Source organism: Pristis pectinata, chromosome 21 (assembly GCF_009764475.1).
Source record: "Pristis pectinata isolate sPriPec2 chromosome 21, sPriPec2.1.pri, whole genome shotgun sequence".
NCBI lineage: Eukaryota > Metazoa > Chordata > Chondrichthyes > Rhinopristiformes > Pristidae > Pristis > Pristis pectinata.
Window position 1 is genome coordinate 32561452 of NC_067425.1, and position 16433 is coordinate 32577884.

Sequence of the window (16433 nt, forward strand, 5' to 3'; positions counted from 1 at the left end):
TTGGCTGTGTCAGAATTCACACTATCTCTGTGTTCTTTTACTGTCTTTCCTTTGCCAGCACCACTTCCTTTTTAGTTCTTTTAACTCACCTGGGGTAGACAGTGGGTTGTCCCAGACAAAACAAAAATCCAACAAAAGTGCCCTCCTTGCAAAAGATTCAACTGCTGAAAAATTAAAATAGACAAGGAAAACATAAAATTAAATAAGGATTATCTTATTTGCTTAAAGAATACATCTAAGGCCATCAAGTGTTCTGTTGAGGAGGAGGAATCTCTTCTCAAAAGTTTATGAATCTGAATTCTCTGCTCCGGGGAGATGTGGAAGCTGAATGTATTTAAGTCCACGGGAGTGGAGCTGAGACTAGGTTCAGATCAGACATGGTCTTATTGGCAAGCAGAACAGGCTCAAGAAGCCATCTGATCTACTACTGTTCCTGTTTCTTATGTTTTTAGGCAATGCCACTAAACCCAAGAGCACTGACATATTGAGCATGGAAGAAAACTGTGACATTGAAGGTGAGTTTCAATCATGTGCATGGACTGCCCTGGTATAGGCTCCAAATTCCAATGGTAGGCCACTGATGGTGGTGCACAGCTCTCTGGTGCAGTCATCCAAGGTGTCCACCCAGATAGCATTTCTGAAGAAGCGATTACCAATCCTGACCATTACCTGTTTAAGAGTGCTGCCTCACAAATAAATCATTACACCGATGATTCTAGCTTGACACACTTTAATTGAATTTGTGGCATAATATTTATTTTCAATTTGAAGTTCATTTGTTGAAGTCCTCTGGGTGTAGAACTCGAAGCCACAATGACGTGCACAGCTGTGAGAATTTATCACGGGACTATCAAGTTTAGTCATATCACTGTTAAGCAGCAGTGGGACTGGTTGTATTGGGAGCCTCAGCATGTGTGGCTGAGCTCAAAAACCATTCATCTGTTATATTGAACAAATAAATGTATTCTTTAAACCTAGCAACATCCTGGATGTTGAAAGAGAAGGTGATGTCATGGTATGCAAGTGTAAGAAGGCAATATGTTTGATGGAGATTGGGCCAGAGGCATATAGCACACTGAAAAATATTCTCATATCACACAAGGTCAGAAGTCTTGTTCAAGGAAGGTTATTGTAATTCAAACCTGTTAGAAATACCTCAAAGCTACAAGTTTCAGACAAGGAACCAGAAGCAGAGTAAGACAATTAGAAAGTACAGTATATTGTTCATTTAAAGAACTAAACCTTACATTGCAATCTTGGTATCTTTTTTGGATTGTGCCTTACAGGACACGTTTTTGTGTGGACTAGTAGATGAAAAAAAACTGTCAAAGCTGATGATTATTGCAAAACCTTACATTCAAACTTGCATGTGAAGTTGGAGACACAAGGGACTGCAGATGCTGGAACTGGGGCAAAAAAGTAAACAGCTGGACGAACTCAGCGGGACAGGCAGCATCTGTGGAGGGAAATGGACAGTCGACAATTCGGGTCGAGACCCTTCATCTGGACCGAAAGATAGAGGGGAGATAGCCAGTATAGAGGAGTGAGGGTACGGGATGGAGCAAGAGCTGGCAAACGATTGGTGTATCCAGGTGAGGAGGGGTGATAGGCAAATGGAGAAGGAATATTGAAACTAGTGAGAGGATGGGAGGTGCCTCCTAGTAAATCCAGTCCATGATCCAGTTCCATTGGACTCCAAGACAACCAGAAATTCTGCAGATGCTGGAATCTGGAGCAATACACAAAAATTGCTGGAGGAACTCAGCAGGTCAGGCAGCATCTATGGAGGGAAATAAACAGTCGACGTTTCGGGCCGAGACCCTTCGGTTGGCGATCCGGTTCCAGTAGAATCCATTCCGTATTCGGTTTCCATTAGGCACCGATCCACCGAGCCGGGATTTACCAGCTGCCGGCACTGGTGCGCATGCGCGCTCTGGCAGACGACGGGCAGCCATGGCGGAGCTCGGAGCCCATCTGACAGCTGGGCTGGCGGCGAGCTCCGGCCGGCCCTCCATCTTCGAGGTGGTGGCTCAGGACACGCTGATGTCCGCCGTTAGGCCGGCGGTACATCACTTGTGCAAGGTGAGGACTCAGGACGTCAGGCCGGCCACAGAGTCCCTGCGGGAACACAACCCGGATCCTGGACAGAGCTGTCGGCAGACAGAGGGAGGGGAGGAGGGGAGGGAGGGAGAGAGGGGAGGAGAGGGAGGGGAGGGGAGGGAGGGAGAGAGGGGGAGGAGGGGAGGGGAGGGAGAGAGGGGAGGGAGGGGAGGGAGGGAAGAGAGGGGAGGGAGGGGATGGGAGGGGAGGGAGGGGAGGGAGGGGGAGGAGGGAGAGAGGGGGGGGAGGAGGGAGAGAGGGGGGGAGGAGGGAGAGAGGGAGAGAGGGAGGGAGGGGAGAGAGGGAGGGAGGGGGGGGAGAGAGGGAGGAGGGAGGGAGGGGGAGGGGGGAGGGAGGGGGAGGGGATGGGAGGGGGAGGGGGAGGAGGGAGGGAGGGAGGGGAGGAGGAGGAGGGAGAGAGGGGGGGAGGAGGAGGAGGGAGAGAGGGAGGGGGAGGAGGGGAGGGAGGGGGAGGAGGGAGGGAGGGGGAGAGGAGGGAGGGAGGGGGAGAGGAGGGAGGGAGGGGGGGAGAGGAGGGAGAGAGGGGGGGAGGAGGGAGAGAGGGAGGGAGGGGGGGAGAGAGGGAGAGAGGGAGGGAGGGGGAGGAGGGAGGGGGAGGAGGGAGGGTGGGGGGGGGGGGAGGGAGGGGGAGGAGGGAGAGAGGGAGGAGGGGGGGAGAGAGGAGGGAGGGGGAGGAGAGAGGGAGGGAGGAGGGAGGAGGGAGGGGGAGGAGAGAGGGAGGGAGGGGGAGGAGGGAGAGAGGGAGGGAGGGAGAGAGGGAGGGAGGGGGAGGAGGGAGAGAGAGGGGGAGGAGGGAGAGATGGGGGGGAGGAGGGAGAGAGGGGGGAGGAGGGAGAGAGGGGGGGAGGAGGAGAGAGGGAGGGGGGGAGGAAGGGAGAGAGGGAGGGAGGGGGAGGATGGGAGAGAGGGAGGGAGGGGAGGAAGGAGGAGAGAGGAGGGGGAGGAGGGAGGAGGGAGGAGGGGGGAGGGAGGGAGGGGGAGGAGGGAGGGAGAGGAGGAGAGAGGGAGGGAGGGGAGGAGGGAGAGAGGGAGGGAGGGGGAGGAGGGAGAGAGGGAGGGAGGGGGAGGAGGGAGAGAGGGAGGGAGGGGGAGGAGGGAGGGAGGGGGAGGAGGGAGAGAGAGAGGGAGGGAGAGAGGGAGGGAGGGGGAGGGAGAGAGGGAGGGAGGGGGAGGGAGAGAGGGAGGGGAGGGGCGGAGGGGAGGAGAGAGGGAGGGGGAGGAGGGAGAGAGGGAGGGAGGGGGAGGAGGGAGGGAGGGGGAGGAGGGAGAGAGGGAGGGAGGGGGAGGAGGGAGGGGGAGGGGGGGAGGGGGGAGGGAGGGGGAGGAGGGAGAGAGGGGGGGAGGAGGGAGAGAGGGAGGGAGGGGGAGTAGAGAGAGAGGGAGGGAGAGGGAGGGAGGGGGAGGAGGGAGAGGGGGAGGAGGGGGAGGGGGGAGGGAGAGAGGGGGAGGGAGGGAGGGAGGGGGAGGGAGGGAGGGGGAGGAGGGAGGGAGGGGGAGGGGGGAGGGAGAGGGGGAGGGGGGAGGGGGGGGAGGGAGAGGGGGAGGGGGGAGAGAGGAGGGAGGGGGAGGGGGGAGAGAGGGAGGGAGGGGAGGGGGGAGGGATGAGAGGGAGGGAGGGGAGGGGGGAGAGAGGGAGGGAGGGGAGGGGGGAGAGAGGGAGAGAGGGGGAGGGGGAGGGAGAGAGGGAGGGAGGGGGAGGGGGGGAGAGAGGGAGGGAGGGGGAGGGGGGAGGGAGAGAGGGAGGGAGGGGGAGGGGGGAGGGAGGGAGGGGGAGGGGGAGGGAGGGGGAGGGAGAGAGGGAGGGAGGGGGAGGGAGGGAGGGGGAGGAGGGAGAGAGGGAGGGAGGGGGAGGGAGGGGGGGAGGGAGAGAGGGAGGGAGGGGGAGGGAGGGAGGGGGAGGGGGAGGGGGGAGGGGGAGGGGGGAGGGAGGGAGGGGGAGGGGGAGGGGGAGGGAGGGAGAGGGGGAGGGGGGAGGGAGAGAGGGAGGGAGGGGGGAGGGAGAGAGGGAGGGAGGGGGAGGGAGGGAGGGGGGGGAGGGAGAGAGGGAGGGAGGGGGAGGGAGGGGGGAGGGAGGGAGGGAGGGGGAGGGGGAGAGAGGGGGAGGGGGAGAGGGAGAGGGAGGGAGGGGGAGGGGGGAGAGGGAGGGGGAGGGAGAGAGGGGGGAGGGAGGGGGGGAGGGAGGGGAGGGGGAGGGAGAGAGGGGGAGGGAGAGGGGGAGAGAGGGGGGAGGGGAGAGAGGGGGAGGGGGAGAGGGAGGGGGAGGGGGAGAGGGAGGGGGGAGGGGAGAGGGAGTGAGGGGGGAGTGGGAAGGGGAGTGAGGGGGGAGTGGGAAGGGGAGAGGGGGGAGGGGGAGTGGGGAGAGGGGGAGTGGAGAGGGGGAGTGGGGAGGGGGGCAGTGGGAAGGGGGGGAGGAAGGGAGGGGCGGGGGGAGGGAAGGAATGGGGAGAGGGAGGGAGTGGGGAGGGGGGATGGGGAAGGGGAGGGTGGGAGGGGTGAGGGAGTGGGTGGGGGACGGGGAGGGAGTGGGTGGGAGGGAGGGAGGGGGAGGGAGTGGGTGGGGGGGTGGGAGGGAGGGGGAGTGGGAAGGGGAGGAGGGAGGGGGAGTGGGGAGGGTGAGGGGGGAGTGGAAAGGGGAGGGGAGGGGGAGGGGGATGGGAGGGGGAGGGAGAGTGTGGGAGGGAAGGGGGAGGGAGAGTGTGGGAGGGAAGGGGGAGGGAGAGTGTGGGAGGGAGGGAGAGAGGGAGGGAGAGTGGGAGGGAGGGAGAGTGGGAGGGAGGGAGAGTGGGAGGGAAGGGGGAGGGAGGGAGAGTGGGAGGGAAGGGGGAGGGAGGGAGAGTGGGAGGGAAGGGGGAGGGAGGGAGTGAGGGGGAGGGGAGAGGGAGGGAGTGAGGGGGGAGGGGAGAGGGAGAGGGAGGGAGTGAGGGGGGAGTGGGGAGGGGGAGAGGGGGGAAGGGGGAGGGAGGGGGTCAGGGAGAGGGGAATGGGGAGAGGGAGGGGGGTGGGAGAGAGGGTGGGCGGGAGAGGGGGGAGGGAGGGGGAGAGAGGGAGGGGCAAGCAGAGTAGATGGAGGCTGGGGAAAGGTGCAGGGGTTGTGAGGGGAAGGGTGGTGGATGGAGGAGAGGGGCAGACGGAGCGGAACGTGAGGAGGTAGGGGGCAGACGGAGGAGAGTGCACGGAGTGGTTGAGGGCAGGAGAGTGGGGGAGGTCTGTGTGAAGGCGAGTGTGAGGCAGAGAGTGGGGGAGGGCTGTGTGAAGGCGAGTGTGAGGCAGAGTGGGGATGTCTTTGTGAAGGAGAGTGTGAGGCAGAGTGGGGGAGGGCTGCATGAAGGCGAGTGTGAGGCAGAGAGTGGGGGAGGGCTGTGTGAAGGCAGAGAGGGTTGGGTGAAGAAGATTATGGGGTGGGGAGGCTTTGAGAACTGCATATTGGGAGTAGGGGTAATGCAAGCACAAGAGGTTCCTATTCAAATAAATGGGAGACATAGCCTGCCTGTATTCATTTTAATTATTTGATTTATTTTGTTTTCTCTACATTTCGAAAAAGAACAGATATTTAGCACTGAGGTGAAAAGTTTCATAATAGTAGACTGGAATTTTTTATCCCAGAGCATGAAAGTCTTTCAGTGAACTTGAACCCCAAAGCAATTGCAGGATATTGGGATTGGGTGGAAAACTCACATTGAATTCAGGAATCACACGTGAACTTTTGAATAGAAGACCAGGCTTGAGGGGTTATGTGATCCTTTTTTTTGTTCTTCAGTTTTATGGGTTGTGGTGCACTCAAAAACAAGATTTGATTTGGATTACAGAAATCTAAAGATGCTAACTTTTGAGGTAGGGATTGCTCTTGGCTACTGATCAATCACTCCACAACAGAGGAAGTGGGACAAGGAAAAACTAAAATGGTCAAACTCAAATTAACATTTGAGCCAAAAAGGAGTGTTGGTGGACTCTTGTACTAGGGCAAGAGCAGCATTGGAATTGGTTTATTGTTGTAACGTGTACTGAGATACAGGGAATAACTTAGTTTTTGGGTAGAGAGAATTTGATGTTGTTGCCTAATTGCTATCAGCAGAAGATGGGGATAAATGCCTCTGTTGGCTTTGATCTGTTTCTGATAATACATTTTGTGGTTGATGTTGGGAGACAGGATATACCATTCAGTCAATGTGGCATCCAGTGCATTATATACATTGTAAATGAGTAAAAGATATGACAGGATTAAAAATGCTGGAAATCTTTAGCAGGGCATGTGGCATCTATGGAGAGGGAAGCAGGGTCACTGTTTCAGGCTGTTGACCTGTCATCAGAACAGAAAATGTTTAATTTTTTTCAAGACGCAGAGAAGACTGAAGGGGTGGAAACTGAGAGACTGAATGTGTAATGGTGCCGCCACCTGGGAGGGGGTGGTGAAACCTTGCGAATCACACTGACTTCTGTCTTATATCTGTGAAGCAGGATCATATGTTATTACTTTAGAAAGTCGAATGTGAGAGGGCAGAGAATTTTCTCCTAAGATATTAATCTTATTGTGGAAGGGCATTGAAGTTAATTGTTGACAGGAATTTCGTAGATAACTCTACATTTTCAGGAGGAGAGAGATTGAGAGTTTTGTATAAGCACAGACATGGAGGGACAGATCTTCCTAGGGGGGACTAGAATGTTGGGCTTGTATAGAAGGTCAACAGGAGCTAATATTGCTTTATGAACTATATTATTGAGATATGTTCGGGTTGGCTGATAGATACTAGAGAGAGACTGCAATCGGTATATTCCATTAATAAAATGTTAAAGCACAGAAGATGGCCATTCATGCACTATTCTGCCTTTCCAGCTGATCCTTTTCCCAGTGCACTGTCCCTTCCGTGAGCTTTAAATTGCTTTCTGAAAGGCCTCCTGTGTTGTAGCAATTCCATGTGAAGGTAAGTATCCAGAAAAGGAAAAGACCTATTTCTGACTTTACCTCAGGTTTGATACAGCTGATCTCATGGCAATGTAATGTTCTTTCAGGTGCTTGTGGAATCCAACCCGGCTCGTTATGGGTTTCTATGGCGATGGTTTGATGAAATCTACACTCTGTTGGACTTCTTGCTTCAGCGTCACTATTTGTCTCGAACTAGTGCTTCCTTCTCTGAAAACTTCTATGGTATGAAAAGAATCCCAGTGGGCCGTGGAATGTGCAGACTGGCAAGCCACGGGCTCCCATGGGCCAAGCATTGGAGGTCTCTGTTAATGATAATCGCTGTTCCATACATAAAAGTCAAGCTAGACAGACTGTTTGCCAGACTAAGAGAGGAGGATGACTATGCCATACACCTGCCAGAATCTTCTTGGAAGCGCTTGTACAAGGCTTTCCTTACGGCCTATCCCTTTGTGAACTTGGGCTGGGAGGGGTGGTTCCTCCTCTATCGGCTCTTGTACATCTTTGGAAAAACACAGTTTCACTCACCACTTCTGCGAGTGGCTGGTGTCCGCTTGGGAAACCTGACCCATGCAGATTTGCAGAGTTTTGAACAAAGGTCCTCTTCCATGAGCAGATCTCCCGCCAGTACAAGGTAAGGAAAGAGCTTTGAGGAACTAAAGTAAAGTCTTAGGGAATGTAACTGAAAAGCAAAAAACTGCAGATGCTGGAAATCTGAAATAAATACAGAGAATGCTAGAAATACTCAGCAGATCAAGCAGCATTTGTGGACAGAGAACCATTGATGTTTTGGATTGATGACCTTGTATCTGTTCCGACAAATGGTCATTGACCTGAAACATTGACACTTTCTCGCTTCACAAATGCTGCTTGATCTGATGTATACTTCTAGAATTTTCTCTTTTATATCAACAATGTAAGTTATAAAGGAGGTTGCTTTTTGTTTTTGGAAATGTCTTTGAGGTGATTTTTAAATTTTCAACAAAGTAAAGGACTTCACAAAGCAGATACACCACTCTGAATTTTTTACTTCGATGGATTCAAGGGTCATAGAACAAGATTAAAAATGAACATGTAATGGTTGAGAGGAAAAGCCTAGTCCTGGTTGATGCCAGTTAGAAACACTCATTTGATCCACACATGCAATTAAGAAATCCACACATGAGATTGTATTTGTGTTATACTACAGGGAAGATAATGTGTTCTGTCACTGCCTGGCATTGTGGATTGGAACACCAACACTTCTAAATTTTGTGCATGTATTCTGACCACCTTTGCTCTCTCTTTCTCTTGTAGTGTGCTTGGAAAGCTGACCTCCTTCTTTGGTAATGCACTGAGTGGTGCAGCTGTCTCCCTTTCAACTGGTGTATCAGTGGGCATCTTCTTCTTGCAGTTTCTTGAATGGTGGTACTCGTCTGAAAACCAGGACACAATTAAATCCCTCTCCTCCCTCCCAACTCCTCCCCCACCAGTGCACTTTGATAGGTTGACAAATGATGCTTTGCCTAAGCTGAAGAATGTATGTCCTTTATGCAACAAGATCCGGACTAATGACACGGCTTTGGCAACCTCTGGGTATGTCTACTGTTACCGATGTGCTTACAACTATGTAAAACGCCACCAGCGATGTCCTGTAACAGGCTACCCTTCTGAACTGCAGCATCTTGTTAAGCTGTACTCTCCAGAAGCATGAAGGCAAGAGATCCATCCACCAAACCGAGGCTCACTGAAAATGTACTCTTTAAATGCACCCTGGTGGCTGTTTGACTCTGTGAATTGTTATCAACAAACAATCTGCTGGAGGAGTTCAGCGGGTCAAGCAGCATCTGTTGGGGGGGGGGGGGGAGAAGGAATTGTCAATGTTGCAGATCGAAACCCTGAATCAGGACAGGGTAAATTGTTGTTTGACAGTGTAATATGCAAGTTTCTGCTGAAGTACATGAGGCAAGTTTCAACTGTGCCATTTTAATTGTTAATTACTTTTCCCAGCTTGTTCTGTTCTCCCTAAAGTTGCTGGCTTTTGTTATTTCTTGCCCAAGTGAGCATTCACTTATGAGCATGGACAATATATTTATCCCCAGTGTCGATTGCACTAATGCCCCACCTATATGCAAGTTTTTCAGCAAGTTACAGATGATTATAGTTGTACAGCATGGAAACAGGTCCTTCAGTCTACTGAGTCAGTGCCAACCATAGCTGCCCATTTTACACTAGTCTCATTTTATTTCCCCCACATTCCCATCAACTCCTTGCAGATTCGGGACTATTTACAGTGGCCAATTAACAAAAAAAACCCGCACATCTTTGGAATGTGGGAGGAAAACAGCACCAGGAGGAAGCCCATGTGGTTATAGAGAGTGGCTCACTGGAGCTGTGAGGCCACAGCTTTACTAGCTCATGATCATTAGACCTGGCTGCAGATACCAGTTGCAGAAGCCCCTTTACCATCCTAGCTGAGACTAGCTAAAGCAGCTGGGGCTAGGTATCAGACCTGAGCTCTGATCTGTTTGGCAGCAGATCTAGACGCAGAACATAGAGGAGCAGTGGTGATGGGATGGGGTGCGGGGGCTGGTCGAAGATGGGGTAATTAATTTCATCTTGTGGCCACTTAAAGGGATAAAACTTAGCACAATGACAGGAGAAAATTAGAAACATTTGTCACAGTTCTTGATATGCATACTACAACACTCTGAATGTTATAATGAATGATTTAAAATTTAATCAGGAGGATAAGGGAACATACCAGTTGGCCAAAAAGTCAAATGTTTATATATGTATATACTGCTCAAAATTTACATGGCAGAAAGTGCTCTTTAAAAGTGTAAGATTTTGCTTCACCTGGATTAAACCAAGCTTTAGTTACCTTCCATAATATGAGCACAGTACTACCTCATTTTGGAGGATTGCCTTCCCAGAAACCACTTCGTTATAAAAAATTTCATTTTGGGAACAATTATACAATAATATATTGGGATATTTGCAATCTAGTGGTATGTTTAATAATATTTTGCAAAATTGTATATGATTTTAAAAATTCTAATAAAATAAGCTGAAAAAATATGATTAATAAATAAACCAGTAATGTGAAAATAAAATAAAACTACTCGTGACTGATCTCAGAGCAAGTGCTATGTTGACCACCTCTGCTGTTGCACTCTTTCTCCTATTTGGCAAGGTGCAAAGCGAGATGTCGGGAGCATCAGAATTGCTGGTTGGACCTGGCAGTGGCTTGTCTTGCGAAGTTGATGATTTCTTGAAGAAAGTGTCATGGGTTGTTTGTATTGCCATCATCTTCCCCTCCTGAAGCATCTGTTGATAGCAGGAGAGGCTATGCAGAGCAGTTCTTTTGATGGTACTGCAGTGATGCTGGTCCAGATCATTTTCTAAGAAAGTGTCCATTATATCCATGATTTTGGTTAAGTTCTCAGACAGAAACTTGGTCATAATGGTTCTTTCAAATGATGTATCTGCAGTCTTGCTGTCTGCTGCTTCGTCTGCAACTCATTGAACTAACTCACAAAACTATTTGTTGTTAAGTGCCTGGTAGTAAGAAGCAAGAAGCTCCTGCACGTTGTGCATATCAAAATTGCCATCTGGGCAATATGATTGATGGCATCTCTTCCTCAAAACTAACAAAGTTGTTAATATTTATGGCCATAGCTACTGAATAAATAATTCATGCTGCTGACTGCCATTCTCCCAGGACTCACTCGTATTGTTGACTGCCTTCATGATGTCATAAGACTTCCAGAAGTCCTTGATCAACTCTGGCTGCCCATCCTTAGCTTTCACCAGGTGGCTAAATGTGCACCTGACAATATGAAAGTGGCAGTAACACCTTTTCCCATGAGCTGCAGGAAGGAAGTCATGTTTGGCTGTAGGAATGTAACATCTGCAGGTAGTGAGGCACTGTGAGTTGAAATTCTCTGAGTGTTGTTGTTCTTCAACAATGCATTGGCTTTGAAGCCATTGTCATTGCAATATCTCCTCAGGGCAAAGATATGAACTATTCTGAAAAATGTCCTGTATAAATTAAGCCTTTATGATTTTGTCATAAAGATTATTTTCATTACAGGGGCCTTTAGAATATTACTGTAGTTCTAGAAAGGTATATTGTAAAGGGTTAGGTATATAGTTGGGTACTAACAATACGATGAGAATTTTTTTCATTAATATTTTGAGGGCATTCTTAAAAATATTGAACATTTTAATAAACTGTGGACAAACAACTAAACCAGTAAACTGGCTTTGCAGTATTGAAGCCTTGAACCTGAGCCAAGAAAAAATCTACCCAGCATGGATTGAATAAAGAAATCTGAACACTGCAAAAATGAAATAGAAGTTTCTAGAAATCTAAAACTGATCAGTCGTCATTTGGTAACCTCCTTCCTCAGTGACTGGAGGAACCCACTGGAGGTACAGTGGCCCTGGTAGTCTTCAACATTGACTCCTTACTCCATTAGATCTTACAGCATCAGGTCAAATGTGGGATCCCACCATGGGCAGATGCATTCCTCACTCTACCAAGTCAATGAAATTGGTTCAATGGCAAATACACAAAGGTGTGGTTGGAGTAGCGCCAGGCAGACCTAAAAATCAAATGCCAACCTGCTAAAAGTACAGAGTACTGCACACATGCTAAACAAAAACAGCATGCACTCCATAGAGCAAATTGCAGGAAACAGACATGATCAACCTTCTGCAGTCCATCTAGTGGAGGATGGCAGTGGATAATTAAACAACTAATGAAAGAAGAAACCTCCAAGAATATAACTATCCGCATGATTGTCAAAGATAAGGCCAAAGTATTCAGAATTATGTGCAGATCCTTTGCAACATCATCTTGAAATCCCCAACATATCACATAAGCCTGTCTTCAGCCAATACATTCACTCCATGCAATATCAAGACATGGCTGAGAGCACAGAAGACAACAAAGGCAGTGGGGCCAGACTAAATCCCAGCTGACTGAAGATCTATGCTCCAAAACTAGTTGCACCAACAGCCCAGCTATCACAGTACAGTTACAACATTGGTAGCAACCCAACAGTGTGGAAAATTGCCCAGGTATTTATGTTCACAAAAGATGGGACAAATCTAATCTGGCTAATTATTGTCCAATTAGTCTCCTCCCAATGACCAGCAAAGTAATGGAAGGTATCATAGACAGTGCTATCATGCAGGACTTGCTCCCTGATAATCTCACTGATGCCCACTTTGGGTTTCAGCAGGATCAGAAGGTGACTCAATACCATCTTCTCATGGATGATTGGAAGTGAGGAGAGATCAATAACTGGGATGCTGAGATCCCAAGAAGTTAAAAAGTAAATGGAAGATTTTGTTATATAGTCCAATAAAGTCCAATATAGGACTTGAGTCAACTGAGTGCACTTTGCTTTCAAACAAACATTCAGATGTCCTTTTCTAATTTGCATTTTATGTGCTCCACTAGACCAATTGCATTTATAATGTGGAATGGAACATATCTACTTCCGACATAAGCCATTCCCATATCAAATAAAATGTGTTAGATGGATTTTCTATACTTGGCTTCAAGATAGTTTAATTCACAAGTCCTGCGCTAGTATTCTTCCATTTTCACTTCCTTGCCTTCACTGAGCTGGTCATTTGTGGCTAAATAAAAGACACATTGGGCTCCACAGCATTTTCCATTTAGAATTGAACGTCCAAACAAAGTTGAATTAAGATCATTAGAGCTGGCATAAAGAGGAGACTTCTATTCCATTAATCTGGGCTGGATTTGAGCACACTTTATGATTTAGAATTATTTCCAAATTCTTGGCTTTTAATATTCACTAATAATAGTGAATTAGTCTGCTTTTGCAAGTATATCAACATTTCTCCAACTCATATTTCGATCTCTTTCTTTTTGCACACAGAAAGAAGATTCAATTAACTTACAGTGAGGAGACAATACAAATTAGAAAATGTTAAACTGGAAATCAAAATATAATTCAAGATCATGGATAAGAAATTTGTTCATCGAAAGGGAGTGGTGGTAAGATGAAGGGAGCATTGTGGTTGAATCATTTCATTGGTGAGTAGGGACGGTAAATATCGAGAAGGAGCCCTGTTATAAGGCAGGTGAAGGGTTGACACCGGGCCATGGGCTAGAGGACAATAGAATGGGCAGTGTATTTATAAGTAATAATGAAGTCAACTTGAAGTCAACTCGCTAGAATGAAGAGAATAGGTGTAGATTGGAAAGGGCAGAAAGGTTGTTGTTGGAGCCTAACATGAGTGAGAACATGGAATGTAGCTATTTGAGAGCATTGAGATTTATATGGTATTGACACATAATGTTACCAGACCTTTGGAGTACTTGCTCATCTGTAGTGTTATGGGATGAACTAGAGTTCTGGGGGATGGAGAGAGAGTTAAGACAATGTTGTAGAAATTATAATTAGATAGGAAAATAAACAGAAGTAGATCAGAGAAATGGAATTGGACGAAGATTGAATTTTCTAGTGTATTGTAGATGTGGAGAGACTGAGAGCCATGATATCATTCATAGATGTCATTTATGGCATTGACCAATCATGGCCTCGGTTTGTACACATTTATAAATCAATATGCTTCATCTCAGGGAAATTTTCAGAATATGGAATAGATTTTGATAAGATAATGAATATTTTCAGTGATATCAGAAGAATCCCACCTGTGAAGATAACCATTCAAATATTTTAAAGCAGCTTAAACATACCAGAAATTAGGAAAAAAATATTTTAAAAAGCAACAATATAAGTCAAATTAAAAGCCATTTGAAAATAGGAAAAAGTTAACACTTCAAATATACAGGTTTCTGAGCTGTTTAAATATTTCCCCTTGGATCAATCCCAGGTAGAGATGTGGAGAAAATACTTTTGCTTTTGGGGGTATTTAGGAGGAATTTATCTATACAATGTGGTGAGGATGCAGAACTCACTATCATAAAGAAGTGTTGCATCAGAGAGATTGGTTAAATCTAAAGGAAAACTTCTCTCCCTCCTTTTCTCACCTCACACATCTGCCGGGTGCTGAATTTGCCTTGTCTGTTGTTCCTGGTCCTGACCCTTTGGACTCTATCAGTGGATTGGGTATCATTGTATTTCTCTGCATTTCATTCTGCAGTGAATATTTTTTTGTGTGAAAAGTTCCCCAGAGCTCATCTATAATCATATTGTATAATAAAACCAGAAAATGCTGGAAATCCTCAGCAGATCAGGTCACATCTGTAGGAAGAGGTACAGAGTTAACACTTCAGGCCAAAGACCATTCATCAGAACTGGGAAGGAGGCAAAAGAAACTCTGGTCGTACTGTATTGATCTCCTAGCCTTGACAGAAATAAGACTGAGCGGTGATGACATCTTCCGCCTTAACGAAGCTTCCCAGCTGACTGTAATCAACACCATTTGCCCTGTTCAGTTTCTGTTGATGGTATCGCCCTCATCTCTAAATCATATCCTGGTTTTCCCTACTTCCTCACAACTTTTATGAACATTTCCCTTTGCTCCATTCTTCAAAGATTCCCATTTGAAGTTCTTGTAATTTTACCCCCTTTCATGAAGGGAACACGTGATGAATTAATAACTGAATCTTTGTTCAATATAGCTCAGAACATATTTCAGATTTTGCAGCAGATGGCAGTATTTCACACACTTATATCTGTTTCACACGCAGATGATTTAGGTTAACATCTTGAAGATTGGTTTCCTGGTATTTGTCGAAGCAAACAATATACGAAACAAAATAAAAATAAACTACTAGATCAGAAAAAATCTGTAATATTTCAAATGTGGAACCTTCACAACAGTTGGAGGGTCTTCTGGAGAAACATAATTTAAAAATGAACACAATAAAAGATGGAGGAGGGTAAATACAGATAATAGTTACATACAGGAACCTTCAAGCCATTTGGTATTGGTATTGGTATTGGTATTGGTTTATTATTGTCACTTGTACTGAGGTACAGTGAAAAACTTGTCTTGCATACCGATCGTACAGGTCAATTCATTACACAGTGCATCTTGAATGGAAAACAGTTTGAATAGAAAATAGGAATTAGTTAAATAGAGTTGTTGTTAGCTTTTGGTATTGGGTGTTGTTAGAAAAATCAGCCATTTGAGCATATTTAAGACAGCATGAATGTGTTGGTAAAGCAGGAAGTTGGGAGGTAAGACAGTAAGAAACAGAATTCAGGAAATTGACAGAGGGAACTCCAGTGTCTCGGACAAGGTAAAAGAAGATTGATTCAAGGCTACTGCCTGTGCTTCTCCTGGAAACACCTTTGCCATTTTGTCAAAAGCTACAGTTATGTCAGTAGTTATTAAAGTCAATATCAAGGCTTAGAGAGTGACAAAAACATTTGATATGGTGGTCATGTTCCTGGGTTAACGAACCAGGGAACATAAATCTATATCCCATCATAGCAGTTTAAGAAGTAAAATTTATTTAAGAGAAACTTGGAAAGTTATAGTGAAAGTCGCTTTGAAGCTGTGGAATTGTTGAAGTATACCAACATTAGTTTATTAATTCTAACTCCATTCCAAAGCCAGTGTGATTGATTCCTAGCTGCCTTGTAGAGAATTAACCATTCAGTCACATCTGAAATGAACACACCCTCACTTTTTTAAGACAACCTAGGTTGGGCATAAGTGCCACTTTGACAAACAGGCCCACAAACCAATAATAAAAACAGAAGTGACGAGTGGAAAGTTGTTTTCTGTTTCTCCAGCTTCAATGGAGCAGTCTAAAGAAGCACAAAGGTGAGGATGTAAGAGATGGGAAGAGGAATGAACTATGTGATCCTTTGAGCTTAACTGCCATTCAGTTAGAACATAGCTGACCTAATCTTTGCCCTCAGCTCACTTTTTCTGACCAATCCTCATAAACCTTGATTTCCCCTGTGGTCCAAAAATCGATCTACCTTATCCTTGAATATACTGAGTGACTGAGCATCCACTGTTTTCTGGGGTAGAAATTTCCAAAGATTCACAGCCTTCAGAGAGAAGAAATTCTTCATCTTCTCAGTCCAGTTGTCAGTCCTTTATCTGTGTCTCCAGTCCTAAACACCTCCAGCAATGAAAATATCCTCACAGCACTTAACCTGTTAAACTCTGTCACAATCTTATGTCTCAATGACTCACCTCTCATTCTTCTGAAGGCCAGAGAATTAGGCTACGTGTAGTCTCACCAAAGCCCTACAGAGTTGCAGCAAGGCTTCTATCTGGAAGTCCCTGAACACCAAATTTAATAACCTCCTACTAGTTAAATAGTATTCTGCTGTACTATTATTTGTACCAAAGCGGATAATCACACATTTCCACTCATTATAATTGATTTGCCATTTTTTGCCATGCACTTAACCTGTCTACATCCCTTCACAGTCACTTA

General features: G+C 47.1%; 1 protein-coding gene across 2 annotated transcripts; it reads left to right on the forward strand.

Moving 5' to 3' along the window:
• Positions 1-484: 484 nt before the first annotated feature.
• Positions 485-10148, forward strand: pex12 (peroxisomal biogenesis factor 12). Of its 2 annotated transcripts, none has more exons than XM_052035529.1 (4): positions 485-515; positions 1877-2082; positions 7129-7340; positions 8336-10105. In XM_052035529.1, exons 1-4 carry the CDS (start codon positions 491-493, stop codon positions 8730-8732), a joined length of 840 nt encoding a protein of 279 aa, XP_051891489.1. In that variant the 5' UTR covers positions 485-490; the 3' UTR covers positions 8733-10105. The 2 variants fall into 2 exon arrangements, with proteins under 2 accessions (XP_051891489.1, XP_051891487.1); XM_052035527.1 differs by having other exon boundaries at positions 499-515; positions 7129-7673; positions 8336-10148.
• The last annotated feature ends 6285 nt before the right edge of the window (positions 10149-16433 follow it).